At 39.9% G+C, this 23815-nt stretch overlaps 1 protein-coding gene across 4 annotated transcripts in view; it reads left to right on the forward strand.

Annotated features, from left to right (window-relative positions):
• Positions 1 to 22145, forward strand: part of LOC139752786 (uncharacterized) — a 124821-nt gene extending 102676 nt beyond the window's left edge. For all 4 annotated transcript variants that reach the window (XM_071668699.1, XM_071668701.1, XM_071668700.1 and 1 more), the window contains 2 exons: positions 9230 to 9350; positions 21129 to 22145. In XM_071668699.1, the coding sequence (XP_071524800.1) occupies positions 9230 to 9350; positions 21129 to 21410 (403 nt within the window). In that variant the 3' untranslated portion in view covers positions 21411 to 22145. The remainder of the gene's footprint in view (positions 1 to 9229; positions 9351 to 21128) is intronic.
• The last annotated feature ends 1670 nt before the right edge of the window (positions 22146 to 23815 follow it).

Genomic DNA, 23815 nt, shown 5'->3' on the forward strand with positions numbered 1-23815 from the left:
GGATAGAACCCTGGAAGCAAAAGTGAGTCACAGGGTAGGGGAGGGGGCAAAGGTTCTGGGAGTGTTGAAGAATGTGTGGAAGGCGAGAACGTTATCTCGGAGAGCAAAAATGGGTATGTTTGAAGGAATAGTGGTTCCAACAATGATATATGGTTGTGAGGAATGGGCCATAGATAGAGTTGTGCGGAGGAGGGTGGATGTGTTGGATAAGAAATATTTGAGGACAATATGTGGTGTGAGGTGGTTTGATCGAGTAAGTAATGAAAGGATAAGAGAGATGTGTGGTAATAAAAAGAGTGTGGTTGAGAGAGCAGAGGAGGGTGTGTTGAAATGGTTTGGACACATGGAGAGAATGAGTGAGGAAAGATTGACAAAGAGATATATGTGTAAGAGGTGGAGGAAACAAGGAGAACCAGGAGACCAAATTGGAGGTGGAAGGATGGAGTGAAAAAGATTTTGAGCGATTGGGGCCTGAACATACAGGAGGGTGAAAGGTGTGCAAGGAATAGAGGGAATAGGAACGATATGGTATACCAGGGTCGAGGTGCTGTCAATGGATTGAACCAGGACATGTGAAGTGTCTGGAGTAAACCATGGAAAGGTATGTGGGGCCTGGATGTGGAAAGAGAGCTGTGGTCTTGGTGCATTACACATGACAGCTAGAGACTGAGTGTGAACAAATGTGGCCTTTCTTGTCTGCTCCTGGCGCTGCCTCGCTGGAGGAGGGGATTGGATGCTATTTTGTGTGTGGCTGGGTGGCTACAGAAATGGATGAAGGCAGCAAGTATGAATACATATATACATGTGTATATATGTATATGTCTGTAGATATATATCTATGTATACGTTGAAATGTATATGCATGTATGTCTGCGTGTGTGGCTGTTTATGTATTCATGTGTATGTGGGTGGGTTGGGCCATTCCTCGTATGTTTCCTTGCGCTACCTCGCTGACGTGGGAGACGGCAGTTAAGTATAATAAATATAAGTAGTAATAGGGGATAGGGGGCAGTCAAGTATAATAGATATAAATAGTGATAGGGGATTGGGGAGAAAGAAAAGTTCTCACGCATTCCCCACATGGCGTAGAAGGCGACTAAAGGAAATGGGAGCGGGGGTATACAAACCCTCCCTTACTTGTATTTTAACTTTCTAAAAGGGGAAACAGGAGTCACAGAGGGAATGCTCATCCTCCTCGAAGGCTCAGATTGGGATGTCTAGATGTGTGTGTGTGTAACCAAGATGAGAAAAAAGGAGAGATAGGTAGTGTGTTTGAGGAAAGGAACCTGGGTGCTTTGGCTCTGAGTGAAATGAAGCTCAAGGGTAAAAGGGAAGAGTGGTTTGGGAATGTTTTGGGAGTAAAGTCAGGGGTTGGTGAGAGGACAAGAGCAAAGGAAGGAGTAGCAATACTCATGAAACAGTTGTGGGAGTATGTGATAGAGTGTAAGAAAGTAAACTCTAGATTGATATGGGTAAAACTGAAAGTGGATGGAGAGACATGTGTAATTATTGGTGCCTATGCACCTTGGCATGAGAAAAAATCACGAGAAGCAAGTGTTTTGGGAGCAGCTGAGTGAGTGTGTTAGTAATTTTGATGCACGAGACCGGGTTATAGTGATTGGTGATTTAAATGCAAAGTTGAGCAATGTGGCAGTTGAGGGAATAATTGGTGTACTTAGGGTATTCAGTGTTGTAAATGGAAATGGTGAAGAGCTTGTAGATTTGTGTGCTGAAAAAGTACTGGTGATTGGGAATACCTGGTTTAAAAAGAGATATATACATAAGAGTACGTATGTAAGTAGGAGAGATGGCCAGAGAGCGTTATTAGATTACGTGTTAATTGATAAGCGCGTGAAAGACAGACTTTTGGATGTTAATGTGCTGAGAGGTGCAACTGGGGGGATGTCTGATCATTCTCTTGTAGAAGCGAAGGTGAAGATTTGTAGAGGTTTTTCAGAAAAGAAGAGAAAATGTTGGGGTGAAGAGAAAGTGAGCTTAAAAGGAGACTTGTGTGAGGAAGTACCAAGAGAGACTAATTGCAGAATGGAAAAAAGTGAGAGCAAAGGACGTAGGGGGAGTGGGAGAGGATTGTGATGTATTTAGGGAAGTAGTGATGGCTTGCACAAAAGATGCTTGTGGCATGAGAAGCATGGAAGGTGGACAGATTAGAAAGGGTAGTGAGTGGTGGGATGAAGTAAGATTATTAGTGAAAGAGAAGAGAGAGGCATGTGGACGATTTTTGCTGGGAAATAGTGAAAATGACTGAGAGAGGCAAGAAGTCAAGAGAAAGATGCAAGAGGTGAAAAAGAGGGCAAATGAGAGTTGGGGTGAGAGAGTATCATTAAATTTTAGGGAGAATAAAAAGATGTTTTGGAAGGAGGTAAATTAAGTGCGTAAGACAAGAGATCAAATGGGAACATTGGTGAAGGGGGCTAATGGGGAGGTAATAACAAGTTGTGGTGATGTGAGAAGGAGATGGAGTGAGTATTTTGAAGGTTTGTTGAATGTGTTAGATGATAGAGTGGCAGATATAGGGTGTTTTGGTCGAGGTGGTGTGCGAAGTGAGAGGGTCGGGAAGAATGGTTTGGTAAACAGAGAAGAGGTAGTGAAAGCATTGCGGAAGATGAAGCCTTGTAAGGCAGCGGGTTTGGATGGTATTGCAGTGGAATTTATTAAAAAAGGGGGTGACTGTGTTGTTGACTGGTTAGTGAGGATATTCAGTGTATGTATGGCTCATGGTGAAGTGCCTGAGGATTGGCAGAATGCATGCATAATGCCATTGTACAAAGGCACAGGGGATAAAGGTGATTGTTCAAGTTACAGAGGTATAAGTTTGTTGAGTATTCCTGTGAAATTGTATGGGAGGGTAGTGATTGAGAGGGTGAAGGCATGTACAGAGCATCAGATTGGAGAAGAGCAGTGTGGTTTCAGAAGTGGTAGAGGATGTGTGGATCAGGTGTTTGCTTTGAAGAATGTTTGTGAGAAATACTTAAAAAAACATTGGATTTGTGTTTAGCATTTATGGATCTGGAGAAGGCATATGACAGAGTTAATAGAGATGCTCTGTGGAAGGTATTAAGAGTATATGGTATGGGAGGCAAGTTGCTAGAAGCAGTGAAAAGTTTTAATCAAGGATGTAAAGCATGTGTACAAGTAGGAAGAGAGGAAAGTGATTGGTTCCCAGTGAATGTCGGCTTACGGTAGGGGTGCATGATGTCTCCGTGGTTGTTTAATTTGTTTACGGATGTGGTTGTTAGGGAGGTGAATGCAAGAGTTTTGGAAAAAGGGGCAAGTATGCAGTCTGTTGGGGATGAGAGGGCTTGGGAAGTGAGTCAGTTGTTGTTTGCTGATGATACAGTGTTGGTGGCTGATTCAGGTGAGAAACTGCAGAAGCTGGTGACTGAGTTTGGTAGAGTGTGTGAAAGAAGAAAGCTGAGAGTAAATGTGAATAAGAGCAAGGTTATTAGGTACAGTAGGGTTGAGGGACAAGTCAATAGGAAGGTAAAATTGAATGTAGAAAAACTGGAGGAAGTGGTGTTTTAGATATCTGGGAGTGGATTTGGCAGTGGATGGAACCATTGAAGCAGAAGTGAGTCTCAGGGTGGGGGAGGGGGCGAAGGGTCTCAGAGCATTGGAAAATGTGTGGAAGGTGAGAACACTATCTCGGAAAGGAAAAATGGGTATGTTTGAAGGAATATTGGTTCCAACTATGTTATATGGTTGCGAGGCATGGGCTGTAGATAGGGTTGTTCGGGTGGATGTGTTGGAAATGAGATGTTTGAGGACAGTATGTGGTGTGAGGTGGTTTGATCAAGTAAGTGATGAAAGGGTAAGAGAGATGTGTGGTAATAAAAAGAGTGTGGTTGAGAGAGCAGAAGAGGGAGTGTTGAAATGGTTTGGTCACATGGAGAGAATGAGTGAGGAAAGATTGACAAGTAGGATGTATGTCAGAGGTGGAGGGAACAAGGAGAAGTGGGAGACCAAATTGGAGGTGGAAGGATGGAGTTAAAAAGATCTTGAGTGATTGGGGCCTGAACATGCAGGAGGGTGAAAGGTGTGCAAGGAATAGAGTGAATTGGAACAATGCTCCCAAAGCCTGTGCCCCCTCCCCCACCCTGCGAATCACTTCTGCTTCCATGGCTCCATCCGCTGCTAGGCCCACTCCCAGATATCTAAAACTCTTCACTTCCTCCAGTTTTTCTCCACTCAAACTTACCTCCCAATCAGTTTGTCCCTCAACCCTACTGAACTTAATAACCTTACTCTTATTCACATTTGCTCTCAACTTTCTTCTTTCACACACTTTACCAAACTTAGTCACCAACTTCTGTAGTTTCTCACCCGAATCAGCCACCAGCACTGTATCATCAGAGAACAATAGCTGACTCACTTCCCAAGCCCTCTCATCCATAACAGACTTCATACTTGCTCCTCTCTCCTAAACTCTTGCGTTCACCTCCATAACCACCACATCCATAAACAAATTAAACAACCATAGAGACATCATGCACCCATGCCACAAACCAACATTCACTGGGAACCAATCTCTTTCCTTTCTTCCTACTTGTACATATGGCTTACATCCTTGGTAGAAACTCTTCACAGCTTCTAGCAACTTAACTCCCACAGCATATACTTTTAAAACCTTCCACAAAGCATCTCTATCCACCCTATCATATGCCTTCTCCAGATCCATAAATACTGCATACAAATCCATCTATTTTTCTAAGTATTTCTCACACACATTCTTCAAATCAAACACCTGATCCACACATCCTCTACCACTTCTAAAACAACACTGCTCTTCTTCAATCTGATGCTCTGTACATGCCTTTACCCTCAATCATATAATTTCCCAAGAATATTCAAGAAACTTATGCCTCTGTAATTTGAACTCTCACGTTTATCCCCTTTGCCTTTATACAATGGCAATGTATGCATTCCACCAATCCTCATGCACTTCACCATGATACATACATACATTGAGTATCCTTACCAACCAGTCAACAACACTGTCATGGTAACCATATTTTCTTGTATTTCAAAAAGATGTTTGTGATTTACTTTATCGAACTTATTCAGAATTTTGAACACTTGGATTAAGTTGCCACAAAGTCTACATTTTTTAAAGGAGAAGAGATCTAATTGTTTTAGCCTCTCTCCTTATGCCAGATTTCTGGGATCAGTTTTTTTGTGCATCTTTGTACCTGCTCTAAATTTTCTTTTATCTTTTTATAGTTTGGGGAATTGTGTGAAAATTGTTTCTGGTGTCTTGTAGTCTATGTTCATGGCTATGAAACCTAATATTTGGTTGCCTTTTTACTAGTTTAGTATATTTCAGATTGTTGCTAATGACATCTCAAGGTCCTTTTCTTCATTTACTTTAGTTAGAGAGTTTCGGAATAGTTTGTAGTCGTAACATATATTGTAGTTTCCAAAGAGCATACTTTACACTTGTCTACATTAAACTTCACTTGCCATCTGCCTGACCACTTTGACCTTTAAAAATCTTTATTTATTTATTTTATTTATATTGCTTTGTCACTGTCTCCCGCGTTAGTGAGGTAGCGCAAGGAAACAGACAAAAGAATGGCCTAACCCACCCACATACACATGTATATACATACACGTCCACACACGCAAATATACATACCTATACATCTCAATGTATACCTATATATACACACACAGACATATACATATATACACATGTACATAATTCATACTGTCTGGCTTTATTCATTCCCATCGCCACCTCGCCACACATGGAATAACAACCCCCTCCCCCTCATGTGTGTGACGTAGCGCTAGGAAAAGTCAACAAAGGCCCCATTCGTTCACACTCAGTCTCTAGCTGTCATGTAATAATGCACCGAAACCACAGCTCCCTTTCCACATCCAGGCCCCACAGAACTTTCCATGGTTTACCCCTGACACTTCACATGCCCTGGTTCAATCCATTGACAGCACATCGACCCCAGTATACCACATCGTTCCAATTCACTCTATTCCTTGCACGCCTTTCACCCTCCTGCATGTTCAGGCCCTGATCACTCAAAATCTTTTTCATTCCATCTTTCCAACTCCAATTTGGTCTCCCACTTCTCCTCGTTCCCTCCACCTCTGACACATATATCCTCTTTGTCAATCTTTCCTCACTCATTCTCTCCATGTGACCAAACCATTTCAAAACACCCTCTTCTGCTCTCTCAACCACACATCTCTCTTACCCTTTCATTACTTACTCGATCAAACCACCTCACACCACATATTGTCCTCAAACATCTCATTTCCAGCACATCCATCCTCCTGCGCACAACTCTATCCATAGCCCATGCCTCGCAGCCATACAACATTGTTGGAACCACTATTCCTTCAAACATACCCATTTTTGCTTTCTGAGACAATGTTCTCGACTTCCACACATTCTTCAAGATTCCCAGAATTTTCGCCCCCTCCCGCACCCTATGATTCACTTCCGCTTCCATGGTTCCATCCGCTGCCAAATCCACTCCCAGATATCTAAAACACTTCACTTCCTCCAGTTTTTCTCCATTCAAACTTACCTCCCAATTGACTTGACCCTCAACCTTACTGTACCTAATAACCTTGCTCCTATTCACATTTACTCTCAACTTTCTTCTTTCACACACTTTACCAAACTCAGTCACCAGCTTTTGCAGTTTCTCACATGAACCAGCCACCAGCGCTGTATCATCAGTGAACAACAACTGACTCACTTCCCAAGCTCTCTCATCCACAACAGACTGCAAACTTGCCCCTCTTTCCAAAACTCTTGCATTCACCTCCCTAACAATCCCATCTATAAACAAATTAAACAACCATGGAGACATCACACACCCCTACTGCAAACATACATTCACCGAGAACCAATCACTTTCCTCTCTTCCTACACGTACACATGCCTTACATCCTCGATAAAAACTTTTCACTGCTTCTAACAACTTGCCTCCCACACCATATATTCTTAATACCTTACACAGAGCATCTCTATCAACTCTATTATATGCCTTCTCCAGATCCATAAATGCTACATACAAATCCATTTGCTTTTCTAAGTATTTCTCACATACATTCTTCAAAGCAAACACCTGATCCACACATCCTCTACCACTTCTGAAACCACACTGCTCTTCCCCAATCTGATGCTCTGTACATGCCTTCACCCTCTCAATCAATACCCTCCCATATAATTTACCAGGAATAATCAACAAACTTATACCTCTGTAATTTGAGCACTCACTCTTATCCCCTTTGCCTTTGTACAATGGCACTATGCAAGCATTCCGCCAATCCTCAGGCACCTCACCATGAATCTTACATACATTGAATAACCTTACCAACCAGTCAACAATACAGTCACCCCCTTTTTTAATAAATTCCACTGCAATACCATCCAAACCTGCTGCCTTGCCGGCTTTCATCTTCCGCAATGCTTTTACTATCTCTTCTCTGTTTACCAAATCATTTTCCCTAACCCTCTCACTTTGCACACCACCTCGACCAAAACACCCTATATCTGCCACTCTATCGTCAAACACATTCAACAAACCTTCAAAATACTCACTCCATCTTCTCACATCACCACTACTTGTTATCACCTCCCCATTAGCCTCCTTCACTGAAGTTCCCATTTGTTCCCTTGTCTTACGCACTTTGTTTACCTCCTTCCAAAACATCTTTTTATTCTCACTAAAATTTAATGATACTCTCTCACCCCATCTCTCATTTGCCCTCTTTTTCACCTCTTGCACCTTTCTCTTGACCTCCTGCCTCTTTCTTTAATACATCTCCCACTCATTTGCATTATTTCCCTGCAAAAATCTTGGAGCCACATTATCTTGGTCATTGGATTCGTTAGGATTTAATTGGTCTAGGTATTTAAGCACATTGGGGCTCTTTATTTCTCTAACCTTCAACTCTTCTTCATTAGATCCTTGGATCATTTTCACTGATGGCAGTAGTTGAGATGTTTCTTCAGTTGTGAATATGGAGTCAGTAGTTAGTGTGTCGTTCATTTCGTAATGGTCCAATTTCTTCTTTTAGTCTCCCTTTGTCTTATATATTTGAAGAATTCCTTAGGATTATTCTGAACTTTCAAGGAAATTCTTTTTTCTTCTTTGCATTTACTCTGTCTTTATGACCTTACATTCTCTTTGGATTTTGATTAATTCCTGGTGATTTTTATCAATTCCCATTGATTTGAATTTCTTATATATTTTCTTTTGGCCAATTAGTCCTTCTGTTCTCCTACTCATCCATGATGGTTTTGAAATACTGCAAGTTATCTATGTAATTTGTGGAGTATGTATATTTGCAATCTTGAGTAGTGTGTTCTGGGAATTATTCCACATTTCCTCTCTTGTGTGAATGTCAGAAAGTTTTGTCAAATTGGTACAGCGAATTTCATGTCTAATGTTTTCCAAATTTGCTCGCCTGTAATATGGGATCAGGAGTTTATTATCATTTATTTCATAATCTAAATTTATCTCTAGTCTAAATGATGCTTACTTTTGTACATCTAGCCATTAAAAAATAGTACTGGCAGTAAGGTTTACCCCAGGGAACTGGGCATATTTTGTCCCATCTGCCAGCCCACAAGGATAGGGCTAAAAACTCCATTCTCCAAAATTATTTCTCACGTGGTGAATGTACGCAGTTTATCCACGTTGCATAAATTAGGATGAAAATGGGATGCTTTCTAGATATTCAGTAGTATGACCACTGCAGTAATCTCTAAAATTCTTCCTTACCAGTATTCAGAAACTTTTGTTTCCCAAACAGGCAATCATCGCTGTCTTATGATTCTTACAAAGTCTGAGATAGAATATTTTTCAGTTTTAGATTTCACTTTCCTTTGTTTGCTTTCAGTAAGATAATGCTGTAAATCCAAGAAATTTATAGAATGAAAAAGGTTTTTCGGTTTATCCCAATATCTTCTAAAGATAGGTGGGAGAAAAGTAAAGAGCTTTATAAAGGGGTTTCCTCAAAGAGAATAAGACTGTATAGTTTATTACAACCCAGAGTGAAGCTAAGAAAGTTCTGGCAGTCATGATTTTGGAGTGTGGTTATTGAAGAGGTCATTACTAATCCTCATTGCCTTGGCTTGCCCATGTCCTGTCTGTGAAACAAATACTTGTTTTACTCTTTAAATCTGGTGGATCTAATGCATCTAAAGCAATAAATTAATATTAAACATCTTTCACAGCCTCACCCTGTATGACCTGTCCATTAACATCACCTACGAGTGGGACTCATACTCAATTTTCTCTGGTTACTGTGCTTCAGACAACAGTACCAAATTTGATCTTGACCTCCGCCGTATGCAGGTAAGAATGATAAAAATGTAGTGACACACACACACACAAAGTATACTTTCTTAGCCTAACTGCTTTCCATATCTGATTAAAGTGACTTATCCCATTTTTTATCATAGCTGTTAACCTTACCTTACTGTCATATTTCCAAATTAATTAAAAAATTTGAACCTTAGTAAATATAATGTCAGTATCATTACTGGTAAACTTTGTAGTCTCATCCAAGGCACAAAATTGTGATCACTATGAGAATTTTTTCAGAGACAAACCTTTCACAGTCTTACCATTATTATGGTTTATCTTCAAGGATTTAAACACTTGGCCCAAATAACCGAACCACTATGATTTTCAATGGAATATTTATTTATTTATTTTGCTTTGTCGCTGTCTCCCACATTAGCGAGGTAGCGCAAGGAAACAGACAAAAGAATGGCCCAACCCACCCACATATACATGTATATACATACACGTTCACACATGCAAATATACATACCTATACATCTCAACGTATACATATATATACACACAGACATAAACATATATACACATGTACATAATTAATACTGTCTGCCTTTATTCATTGCCATCGCCACCCCGCCACACATGAAATAACAACAGTCTCTATCTGTCATATATAATGCACCGAAACCACAGCTCCCTTTCCACATCCAGGCCCCACAGAACTTTCCATGGTTTACCCCAGATGCTTCACATGCCCTGGTTCAATCCATTGACAGCATGTCGACTCCAGTATACCACATCGTTCCAATTCACTCTATTCCTTGCATGCCTTTCACTCTCCTGCATGTTCAGGCCCCAATCACTCAAAATCTTTTTAACTCCATCTTTCCACCTCCAATTTGGTCTCCCACTTCTCCTCGTTCCCTCCACCTCTGACACATATATCCTCTTGGTCAATCTTTCCTCACTCATTCTCTCCATGTGACCAAACCATTTCAAAACACCATCTTCTGCTCTCTCAACCACACTCTTTTTATTACCACACATCTCTCTTACCCTATTATTACTAACTTGATCAAACCACCTCACACCACATATTGTCCTCATTTCCAGCACATCCACCCTCCTCCACACAACTCTATCTATAGCCCACGCCTTGCAACCATATATCATTGTTGGAACCACTATTCCTTCAAACATACCCATTTTTGCTTTCCGAGATAATGTTCTCAACTTCCACACATTCTTCAACGCTCCCAGAACTGTTGCCCCCTCCCCCACCCTATGATTCACTTCCACTTCCATGGTTCCATCCACTGCCAAATCCACTCCCAGATATCTAAAAACACTTCTCTTCCTCCAGTTTTTCTCCATTCAAACTTACCTCCCAATTGACTTGTCCCTCAACCCTACAATACTTAATAACCTTGCTCTTATTCACATTTACTCTCAGCTTTCTTCTTTCACACTCTTTACCAAACTCAGTCACCAGCTTCTGCAGTTTCTCACCCGAATCAGCCACCAGCGCTGTATCATCAGCGAACAACAACTGACACTTCCCAAGCTCTCTCATCCCAACAGACTGCATAATTGCTCCTCTCTCCAAAACTCTTGCATTCACCTCCCTAACAACCCCATCCATAAACAAATTAAACAACCATGGAGGCATCACACACCCCTGCCGCAAACCAATATTCACTGAGAACCAATCACTTTCCTCTCTTCCTACACATACACATGCCGTACATCCTCGATAAAAACTTTTTACTGCTTCTAACAGTTTGCCCCCCACACCATATATTCTTTATACCTTCCACAGAGCACCTCTATCAACTATATCATATGCCTTCTCCAGATCCATAAATGTTACATACAAATCCATTTGCTTTTCTAAGTATTTCTCACATACATTGTTCAAAGCAAACACCTGATCCACACATCCTCTACCACTTCTGAAACCACACTGCTCTTCCCCAATCTGATGCTCTGTACTTGCCTTCACCCTCTCAATCAATACCCTCCCATATGATTTCCCAGTAGTACTCAACAAACTTATACCTCTGTAATTTGAGCACTCACTTTTATCCCCTTTGCCTTTGTACAATGGCACCATGCAAGCATTCCTCCAATCCTCAGGCACCTCACCATGAGTCATACATACATTAAATAACCTTACCAACCAGTCAACAATACAGTCACCCCCTTTTTTAATAAATTCCACTGCAGTACCATTCAAACCCGCTGGCTTGCTGGCTTTCATCTTCTGCAAACCTTTTACTACCTCTTCTCTGTTTACCAAATCATTCTCCCTAACCCTCTCACTTTGCACACCACCTCGACCAAAACACCGTATATCTGCCACTCTATCATCAAACACATTCAACAAACCTTCAAAATACTCACTCCCTCTCCTTCTCACATCACCACTACTTGTTATCACCTCCCCATTAGCCCCCTTCACTGAAGTTCCCATGTCTTCCACACTTTATTTACCTCCTTCCAAAACATCTTTTTTATTCTTTCTAAAATTTAATGATACTCTCCCACCCCAACTCTCATTTGCCCTCTTTTTCACCTCTTGCACCTTTCTCTTGACCTCCTGCCTCTATCTTTTATACATCTCCCAGTCATTTGCATTATTTCCCTGCAAAAATCGTCCAAATGCCTCTCTCTTCTCTTTCACTAATAATCTTATTTCTTCATCCCTCCACTCACTACCCTTTCTAATCTGCCCACCTCCCACGCTTCCCATGCTACAAGCATCTTTTGCACAAGCCATCACTGCTTCCCTAAATACATCCCATTCCTCCCCCTTTCCCCTTACGTCCTTTGTTCTCACCTTTTTCGATTCTGTACTCAGTCTCTCCTGGTACTTCCTCACACAAGTCTCCTTCCCAAGCTCACTTACTCTCACCACTCTCTTCACCCCAACATTCTTTCTTCTTTTCTGAAAACCTCTACAAATCTTCACCTTCGCTTCCACAAGATAATGATCAGACATCCCTCCAGTTGCACCTCTCAGCACATTAACATCCAAAAGTCTCTCTTTCGCGCGTCTATCCATTAACACGTAATCCAATAACACTCTCTGGCTATCTCTCCTACTTACATACATATACTTATGTATACCTCTTTTTAAACCAGGTATTCCCAGTCACTAGTCCTTTTTTAGCACATAAATCTACAAGCTCTTTTCCATTTCCATTTACATGTACTCCAATTATTCCCTCAACTGCCACATTACTCACCTGTGCATTCAAATCACCCATCACTATAACCTGGTCTCGTGCATCAAAACTACTAACACACTCACTCAGCTGCTCCCAAAACACTTGCCTCTCATGATCTTTCTTCTCATGCCCAGGTGCATATGCACCAATAATCACCCATCTCTCTCCATCCACTTTCAGTTTTACCAGTATCAATCTAGAGTCTACTTTCTTACACTCTATCACATACTCCCACCACTCCTGTTTCAGGTAGTGTTACTCCTTCCCTTGCTCTTGTCCCCTCACTAACCCCTGACTTTACTCCCAAGACATTCCCAAACCACTCTTTCCCTTTACCCTTGAGCTTTGTTTCAATGGAAGTAAAATGGTAATATCTAATGGCATATCTACCATCGCTAAACGAAGTACCAAAAGATTGGAAACCTATTAATATTACCCCTATACACAGTAAGGGAAAGAGTACAAAATGTTCCACAGGTTGATATCTGGTAAGCCTGAGATCAGTATTAGGTAATTTACAGAAATGGTTATGTATATTAATATCACACTTCATAAGACTTATTGTGTACCAGTGACAAAAAAGTAGCATGCTTCCCCTCCAAATGGCTGAACATATGTGGGATGCCACAAGGATCAGTCCTTAGCCCCATTCTGTTTATAATCTACATAAGTAACACAGTATAGTAAACAAGAATGTAAAATGCATGGAAATCTGCCATCCAAAGTAAGTGATAAGGATCTTAGAGTTTTATCATTAGGCTATCTGAAGTACACAAAGCAGTTTTGACATACTTCAGAATATTAGTAAGGTCATATCTTAAATGCTTAGCTCAGTTCAGGCCTTTAAACAATATAAAAGATGAAGTACAAAGAAGGGCTAAAAAATATATTACATTTCTGAGAAACTATTGGTACAAAAAGAGCCAAGGACACTACATCTCTCCTCTTTTGGTTAGAGTGAGCAGAATAAGGATGATACAAGATTTCAAAATGTTTTTCTTAAATCAAGGACAATTGATGTGTCTTATGAAGAAATTTACACTAAAAGTTTGGGAAAAATCAGTGTTACAGAATGGGCAATGAAAAAAGTAAATATAAACAAAACTGCTTATTAGAAACCCTTTTGTTCTCTGAATAACTGAATCTTTCAGATAAGTAGTTGTGGTTGGTTTCAACTAAAATAACTCAGAGAGAAGTTGTCTTGTGATTCATACGGCTATCAGGAAATATTTCCCACTACAATAGATTTTCAGTATTTCTTGACCTGTTCTGTTGGTTAATCTTCAGCATGTAAAGATATTAATCTCATGTCATGATTACTTTTGTGTTGGTAGTAAGGTCTCAAAAAGATTGAAACTGTAGATTTATGACGACTTAATCCACTCCACCAAATAGTAATCTCTAGAAAATGAAGTAGTGCTTCTCTTCATTCTTGTGGTTTTTCACTTCTCCAAATCTGCAGTTTTCTTTAATCATCCCATTACTTAAAACTTGGCACTCATTACCGAAAATAGTGTTTCGAGAAAGTTATAAAATTCATCCCATCTTGTGATCATTTGCATCACATACCCGGAAGCCTGAATTTTGTAAGGGGAAAGAATACTGTGCTTCCTTCAGCAGTTATTGCACTGATGTGCTGCTGATTCCTGTTTCATTTAAGAGGCATCTTGGTAATTTGCATCGTTCTAAAGCCTCAGTAGTTTTAAGACCTGACCACTAACACAGTGTTCTGAACATCCCTTAACTACATTCTACAAGTCAATGTCCTCTGTTTTTGTAGTAATTCCTTCATACAGGGCATGTGAAGCATCTGGGTTAAACCATGAAAAGGTCTGTGGGGCCTGGATGTGGAAAGGAAGCTGTGGTTTCAGTGCTAACATTACATATGACAGCTAGAGACTGAGTGTGAACAAGTGTGGCCTTTTTTGTCTTCCTGGCGTTGCCTCGCTGGAGGTAGGGGGAGGGAATGGTATTTTGTGTGTGGCGGGGTGGTGGTGAGAATGGATGAAGGCAGCAAGTATGGATATGTACATGTGTATATGTGTATATCTGTGTATTTATATGTATGTATATATATGTATATGTGCGTGTGTGGGCGTTTATGTATATACATGTGTATGTGGGTGGGTTGGGCCATTCCTTGTCTGTTTTCCTTACGCTACCTTACTAATGAGGGAGATGGTGGTTAAGTATAATGACTATATAAATAAATAAATCCTTCATACAGGACGGTCAATTTTCTTTAAGCAAACAACAGTCTCTGACCAACATGTGCCTTGCTTGATGTTACATATTTCATATATGGAAAAATGTTGACCTGACAATCCTAAGAAATTTGAGATTTTTTCTCAACAAAATTACAAAAAAAATCTTGGTTTTAATCAGATGTTACTTTTCTTTGTGGCCAACCCTGTACTTGCACAGGAAACAGTTTCTTTCCAGTGAAACTGCTTAACATAGTAGCAAGATAACATTAAACATTGCTTTTGCCAAAATGATCAATACCTTCAATAATTACATGGTAAAATATTTTCAGTTGAAGTTTGTCCTTAAATTTTTTGAACAAATATTTACGCTACATGCTTTATTTAATTTCCAGATTGGTAGAGAGGCCTTCCTCCATGGATATGTTACTAGAGAATACATTAGCAATAATCATTATAGATAGTCCATAGGACTAAAATCTCCCATTCTTTTATCTGCCTGGCTGTTTTTGCTGGTGGAACCTTACCCACCAAGAATAGCAGTGAAATCAGTAAAAATATTATTTGATATATAATCATCAGATTGGGGAAGAGCAGTGTGGTTTCAGAAGTGGTAGAGGATGTGTGGATCAGGTGTTTGCTTTGAAGAATGTATGTGAGAAATACTTAGAAAAGCAAATGGATTTGTATGTAGCATTTATGGATCTGGAGAAGGCATATGATAGAGTTGATAGAGATGCTCTGAGGAAGGTACTAAGAATATATGGTGTGGGAGGCAAGTTGTTAGAAGCAGTGAAAAGTTTTTATTGAGGATGTAAGGCATGTGTACGTGTAGGAAGAGAGGAAAGTGATTGGTTCTCAGTGAATGTTGGTTTGCGGCAGGGGTGTGTGATGTCTCCATGGTTGTTTAATTTGTTTATGGATGGGGTTGTTAGGGAGGTGAATGCAAGAGTTTTGGAAAGAGGGGCAAGTATGCAGTCTGTTGGGGATGAGAGAGCTTGGGAAGTGAGTCAGTTGTTATTCGCTGATGATACAGCGCTGGTGGCTGATTCATGTGAGAAACTGCAGAAGCTGGTGACTGAGTTTGGTAAAGTGTGTGAAAGAAGAAAGTTAAGAGTAAATGTGAATAAGAGCAAGGTTATTAGGTACAGTAGGGTTGAGGGTCAAGTCAATTGGGAGGTAAGTTTGAATGGAGAAAAACTGGAGGAAGTAAAGTGTTTTAGATATCTGGGAATGGATCTGGCAGCGGATGGAACCATGGAAGCGGAAGTGAATCATAGGGTGGCGGAGGGGGCGAAAATCCTGGGAGCTTTGAAGAATGTTTGGAAGTCGAGAACATTATCTCGGAAAGCAGAAATGGGTATGTTTGAAGGAATAGTGGTTCCATCATTGTTGTATGGTTGCGAGGCATGGGCTATGGATAGAGTTGTGCGCAGGAGGATGGATGTGCTGGAAATGAGATGTTTGAGGACAATATGTGGTGTGAGGTGGTTTGATCGAGTAAGTAATGTAAGGGTAAGAGAGATGTGTGGAAATAAAAAGAGCGTGGTTGAGAGAGCAGAAGAGAGTGTTTTGAAATGGTTTGGGCACATGGAGAGAATGAGTGAGGAAAGATTGACCAAGAGGATATATGTGTCGGAGGGAACGAGAAGTGGGAGACCAAATTGGAGGTGGAAAGATGGAGTGAAAAAGATTTTGAGTGATCGGGGCCTGAACATGCAGGAGGGTGAAAGGCGGGCAAGGAATAGAGTGAATTGGATTGATGTGGTATATCGGGATCGACGTGCTGTCAATGGATTGAATCAGGGCACGTGAAGCGTCTGGGGTAAACCATGGAAAGTTTAGTGGGGCCTGGATGTGGAAAGGGAGTTGTGGTTTCGGGCATTATTACATGACAGCTAGAAACTGAGTGTGAACAAATGGGGCCTCTGTTGTCTTTTCCTAGCACTACCTCGCACACATGAGGGGGGGAGGGGGATGTTATTCCATGTGTGGCGAGGTGGCAGTGGGAATAAATAAAGGCAGACAGTATGAATTATGTACATGTGTATATATGTATATGTCTGTGTGTGTGTATATATATGTGTACATTGAGATGTATAGGTATGTATATTTGCGTGTGTGGACGTGTATGTATGTACATGTGTATGGGGGTGAGTTGGGCCATTTCTTTCGTCTGTTTCCTTGCGCTACCTCACAAACGCGGGAGACAGCGACAAAGCTTATTTAAAATAAATAAATAAATATAATAATCATCATGGATCAATAGGCCTTTTGTTCCATTTTTCACATGTACTACATATGTTGTATTCATTATAAACCAGGTTCTACCTGGATGCTGCTGATACAGGTGCCTCGTGATTTACATGTATTTGATGTATGCCATTTTTAGAATAACATTCATGATCCATTTACTCTTTTTTCATTCACACAGGCATATGTTTGGAATAACTTGATGATCATTGGGCTGGCAGTGCAGTGGTGTGCTGTTTCCAGCACTGTTAAAGAAGCATGTGTACACATGGCGTGGATACAGTCTATAGTTATGGGGTGCTACAATATTTTGTGCTGCAGTATACTGTATATTGCACGTTTTGTCCCTTGCATCATACCACCAGAGCATCTTTTAAGTTCTCCTGGTACAAGTGATGTTAAGAAACATAGGCCATCACCACTGAGGTTAGGATGGATGTGCTCTTAACGTTATGAGAAGTGAAAGTACAGCTGATTTTATGGGCTGCTTGTGATGGTGCAGAGAAGATCTGGGAGAGTGCCAAGAGTAGAAGATTAATCAGCATGTCCAAGACTTGTGTTTCCGAAGTTTGATTATGGAGAGAATTGAATGAACAGTAAGCACACAAATCCCATCGGCATGCTTGATACAAGCAAAAGCCCAGAGTATATAGGTGACTTGGCAGTGGAAGGAGGAGCAGTCAAGACATTTGAAACAAGTTCTAGTTGGTTTGCAAATTTTAAATCGTGAAATTTCCATTACATAAGGATGTTGGTGAGGCTACTTTTGCTGATATCATTGGTGCCTCAGATATCTGAGGAACCTTAAGGATCATAAAAACATACTTTTAATTTGGAAGAGAATGCATTTGAGAACTTTCATTTCCCATGAAGAGAAGACTGTACCAGGATTCAGAGTGTTATTTTCTGTTTTTATCATAATTCAAGATCAAGAGAGGCAAGTGTTTTGGGAGCAGCTGAATAAGTGTGTTAGTGGTTTTGATGCACGAGACCGGGTTATAGTGATGGGTGATTTGAATGCAAAGGTTAGTAATGTGGCAGTTGAGGGAATAATTGGTATACATGGGGTGTTCAGTGTTGTAAATGGAAATGGTGAAGAGCTTGTAGATTTATGTGCTGAAAAAGGACTGATGATTGGGAATACCTGGTTTAAAAAGCGAGATATACATAAGTATACTTATGTAAGTAGGAGAGATGGCCAGAGAGCGTTATTGGATTACGTGTTGATTGACAGGCGTGCGAAAGAGAGACTTTTGGATGTTAATGTGCTGAGAGGTGCAACTGGAGGGATGTCTGATCATTATCTTGTGGAGGCTAAGGTGAAGATTTGTATGGGTTTTCAGAAAAGAGTGAATGTTGGGGTGAAGAGGGTGGTGAGAGTAAGTGAGCTTGAGAAGGAGACCTGTGTGAGGAAGTACCAGGAGAGACTGAGTACAGAATGGAAAAAGGTGAGAACAATGGAAGTAAGGGGAGTGGGGGAGGAATGGGATGTATTTAGGGAATCAGTGATGGATTGCGCAAAAGATGCTTGTGGCATGAGAAGAGTGGGAGGTGGGTTGATTAGAAAGGGTAGTGAGTGGTGGGATGAAGAAGTAAGAGTATTAGTGAAAGAGAAGAGAGAGGCATTTGGACGATTTTTGCAGGGAAAAAATGCAATTGAGTGGGAGATGTATAAAAGAAAGAGACAGGAGGTCAAGAGAAAGGTGCAAGAGGTGAAAAAAAGGGCAAATGAGAGTTGGGGTGAGAGAGTATCATTAAATTTTAGGGAGAATAAAAAGATGTTCTGGAAGGAGGTAAATAAAGTGCGTAAGACAAGGGAGCAAATGGGAACTTCAGTGAAGGGCGCAAATGGGGAGGTGATAACAAGTAGTGGTGATGTGAGAAGGAGATGGAGTGAGTATTTCGAAGGTTTGTTGAATGTGTTTGATGATAGAGTGGCAGATATAGGGTGTTTTGGTCGAGGTGGTGTGCAAAGTGAGAGGGTTGGGGAAAATGATTTGGTAAACAGAGAAGAGGTAGTGAAAGCTTTGCGGAAGATGAAAGCCGGCAAGGCAGCAGGTTTGGATGGTATTGCAGTGGAATTTATTAAAAAAGGGGGTGACTGTATTGTTGACTGGTTGGTAAGGTTATTTAATGTATGTATGACTCATGGTGAGGTGCCTGAGGATTGGCGGAATGCGTGCATAGTGCCATTGTACAAAGGCAAAGGGGATAAGAGTGAGTGCTCAAATTACAGAGGTATAAGTTTGTTGAGTATTCCTGGTAAATTATATGGGAGGGTATTGATTGAGAGGGTGAAGGCATGTACAGAGCATCAGATTGGGGAAGAGCAGTGTGGTTTCAGAAGTGGTAGAGGATGTGTGGATCAGGTGTTTGCTTTGAAGAATGTATGTGAGAAATACTTAGAAAAGCAAATGGATTTGTATGTAGCATTTATGGATCTGGAGAAGGCATATGATAGAGTTGATAGAGATGCTCTGTAGAAGGTATTAAGAATATATGGTGTGGGAGGAAAGTTGTTAGAAGCAGTGAAAAGTTTTTATCGAGGATGTAAGGCATGTGTACGTGTAGGAAGAGAGGAAAGTGATTGGTTCTCAGTGAATGTAGGTTTGCGGCAGGGGTGCGTGATGTCTCCATGGTTGTTTAATTGTTTATGGATGGGGTTGTTAGGGAGGTAAATGCAAGAGTTTTGGAAAGAGGGGCAAGTATGAAGTCTGTTGGGGATGAGAGAGCTTGGGAAGTGAGTCAGTTGTTGTTCGCTGATGACACAGCGCTGGTGGCTGATTCATGTGTGAAACTGCAGAAGCTGGTGACTGAGTTTGGTAAAGTGTGTAGAAGAAGAAAGTTAAGAGTAAATGTGAATAAGAGCAAGGTTATTAGGTACAGTAGGGTTGAGGGTCAAGTCAATTGGGAGGTGAGTTTGAATGGAGAAAAACTGGAGGAAGTGAAGTGTTTTAGATATCTGGGAGTGGATCTGGCAGCGGATGGAACCATGGAAGCGGAAGTGGACCATAGGGTGGGGGAGGGGGCGAAAATTCTGGGGGCCTTGAAGAATGTGTGGAAGTCGAGAACATTATCTCGGAAAGCAAAAATGGGTATGTTTGAAGGAATAGTGGTGCCAACAATGTTGTATGGTTGCGAGGCGTGGGCTATGGATAGAGTTGTGCGCAGGAGGATGGATGTGCTGGAAATGAGATGTTTGAGGACAATGTGTGGTGTGAGGTGGTTTGATCGAGTGAGTAACGTAAGGGTAAGAGAGATGTGTGGAAATAAAAAGAGCATGGTTGAGAGAGCAGAAGAGGGTGTTTTGAAGTGGTTTGGGCACATGGAGAGGATGAGTGAGGAAAGATTGACCAAGAGGGTATATGTGTCGGAGATGGAGGGAACAAGGAGAAGAGGGAGACCAAATTGGAGGTGGAAAGATGGAGTGAAAAAGATTTTGTGTGATCAGGGCCTGAACATGCAGGAGGGTGAAAGGAGGGCAAGGAATAGAGTGAATTGGAGCGATGTTGTATACCGGGGCTGACGTGCTGTCAGTGGATTGAATCAAGGCATGTGAAGCGTCTGGGGTAAACCATGGAAAGCTGTGTAGGTATGTATATTTGCGTGTGTGGACGTATGTATATACATGTGTATGGGGGGGGGGGGTTGGGCCATTTCTTTCGTCTGTTTCCTTGCGCTACCTCGCAAACGCAGGAGACAGCGACAAAGTATTAAAAAAAAAAAAAAAAATCATAATTCATTGCATAGCATGTATATTTTGTTTCCTGGTGCATGCATAATGTAGTTTTTTGCTGGTGTAGCATATGATACTATCTTACAAATAACGAAACTGCATATGTCCATTAGTTACGTTATTTGATTTTCATGAACATTTTCAAGAACATTACATTCCTGTAAATTGATAAGTCCATGTACACTGTAGACTCATCATTGTTCTTACAGGTCAACTTCAAGAACCTGGATACTTGCATGAATTCATCATCATTACAAAATGTTATCCTTGACAGCACGAAAGCTGGAACTAGTTTTTTTTATTACAGGGCAACATTATAAAGCTCATTGACCATCATTATTATTGTAGTAATGGGTAGGTTTAGAAAACTTAAAACCTAGAAATTACTCACTCCTTTCTGTTACAGGTCAACTTTGAGAATCTAAACCCAGGTACGGATCTGGGTCAGTTGATCAACATCGTTCTGTCCTCCTTTGGGCCTGATATTGTGGACTATTTGGAACTTCAGTTGAATACATCACTCAATGGCCCACTAGATGATGCCATAATCAACCTTGTCAATCATTTGTGTCCTAACTTGAATGAGGATGACACATTGGATCATAAAATCTCTGATGCTGGCCAGGCTCTTGAGGATCTTCTGCATGCGTTCTTAAGAGCCAATACTAGACTGGACAAAAGTAGCTGAAATATTAGTTTAAGAATTTTCTGCAACAGAAGTGCTGTCTGATGAATGACCAAATATTTCTTCAGATGCTAGTTTTTATGGCAATGTGTTATCAATTATAGAAAACAGAAATGTTGTTAACCCCCATCAGTTAAAAGTTTTAAGGAAATTAACCTAATATCAGTGATGCCCTAACATTTCTGCATCCTTACTGTGTCCTTCCTTGCCTCCAGTATCCCCTGTATCTATACACCCCTTAAATACTTAGCCTTGTTATTCTGCCTCCAAATTGACTTGACATACACATCTGTAAACCATTATTTTTAGGATAACATACTTCTCATATCTTTTGTCTTTAGAACATTTGATTTCTTATAATACAATCCCTTTTGTAGTACCAGCTTTTCAGTCACATTATAGTACTGTACATGCATTTTTAAAGCAGTTATTTGCATCATTTCAAAGAAATCAGCTTTAACTTTCCTAAGAGTTGTATCAACAAAAAGTTTATGCACAGGTTTTAGTTTCATAAGCACACACAGGAGATATCTATTCTAAAATTTACAAGACAGCTGCTTGCTGTTCAACCCTGGTCATTTTGTTTCTCCTGAGGATAAGGTTCCTAGACATTTTCCTTTTTACACATTTTTAGTATTAATGCCACTAATGACTAAAGCTTCATGAAAACATATTTTGCTGGATTGATAATGCTTTCTTAAACTACATTGTTTTTGCATGTAAAAAAAAAATTATATTTTTAGTGTTTATTTTCATCTTCACCCTTACATAAAAATTTCATATAGTATTTTAAATTTCCCATGAGAGGACTCTCTTCACATTACTTATACCCAAGGAATGATAATCAATCTGTATTATATAACATCACAATATAAATTTCTAGTTTTCACAAATATCACACCACCTACTATGCATTTCAATAAGGCAATATTGGCCTAAAATGTGAGGATATAACTACTTAATCTGTTATTTCTGTTTAATATCCACAAAATATATGTAAAATTACAGTACTCTCAATTTCAAAAAAACATGAGCAAAATGTGTAGTGAAGAAAGATTAAAAACAGCAGGTAAGTGTGTGACTTATTTGTTACATGGATAAGAAACTAAACTACAGTACTGTACAACAATGAATACAAACATGTGATAGATTTCCTGAGGACCATTTTGTTTTTAAAAGTGGGATACAGAGATGGTTTCTTAAGGCTAAGAAAAAATTCCCAAAATCAGAATACATGAGAAAATGACAATGAAAATATGCATGTAGTAAATGGAAAGCACTTAGAGATAAATGTTTATTCAGGAGACAAGATCTTTTAGCTTCATAATTCAGTCAAAATAATGATACACCATTCGAAATCATCTGCTGTACTTCCACTTCAAAAATAATTTTTCCCACACTAGTTCAAAACAGTTAAAGCAGAATCCTTCCAAAACAATATGGTAACTACATATCAAAATTCTAACAATTCAGGCAATACATAATGCTTTGACAGAGTTGCTTGTATATAGAAAATAAACCAGTTGAAGGACTTCTGAAACAAAATTAATTAATAAACAAGCAAATATGCCATAATGAACTATACTTGGCAAAACCAAAGTCCAAATTGGGTGCAAATTTACAACAGTGTATCTGAAATATCTGGAAATAAAAAGGTCGAATAAGAGAAATGTCCCATAGCATAATGCAGCTCTATACACAAGAAAATGCCACAATCTCACTAAATATAGCTTCACATTTTAGTCACAAAGTCTAAAAGATACAAGAGTATTTCCTGGTCTTCATGCATTATTCAAGTGAGTTGGAGAATATTAAAAGTGATGATGCAGCTGAGAAAGTAGATGCAAGAACAGATCGAATAAGAAGGAATTAGAAAATAATTTCAATTTCTGTTTTTGAAATTCATTGCTTATACATTTTAAACTGAAACTTTTAAGTAAAAATTAATAAATGTGTTATTTCAAATGCAGCCATAACAGTTTAGGATTCACCTTCCAAAAGTCAAGGAAAAATAGAATTGTACAGAAAGTGAGAATTTTTGCCTCAAAATTAAATACTTGCTTCCTTTCTTACAATAAGTGAATCAATTTTGCAATAAGTAAAGGAAATACCTTTTAAAAAGAAAGACCTTTTTCATTAAAACAACATTCAGAGTTCCTGCTTATGGTGCTCCTATCTTCAGCAAGTCAGCACTTGCTGGTCAACTCTCTCTCCACAGAACAAGTTTGGTAACTTTTGATGTTTGAAGAATTGCAACATATCTTTAATCAATTATTTTTTTTATAAAACATGCAAAACAATCCTCAAATTTCTACTGGATTATGTATAATTAATGAACACTGGATGAGACATTCCAACATTTGCCCACTTTATTTACAAACTTGTTTCCCATTTCTCAGGTTAGAGGA

Source organism: Panulirus ornatus, chromosome 13, assembly GCF_036320965.1.
Source record: "Panulirus ornatus isolate Po-2019 chromosome 13, ASM3632096v1, whole genome shotgun sequence".
NCBI classification, from domain to species: Eukaryota; Metazoa; Arthropoda; class Malacostraca; order Decapoda; family Palinuridae; genus Panulirus; species Panulirus ornatus.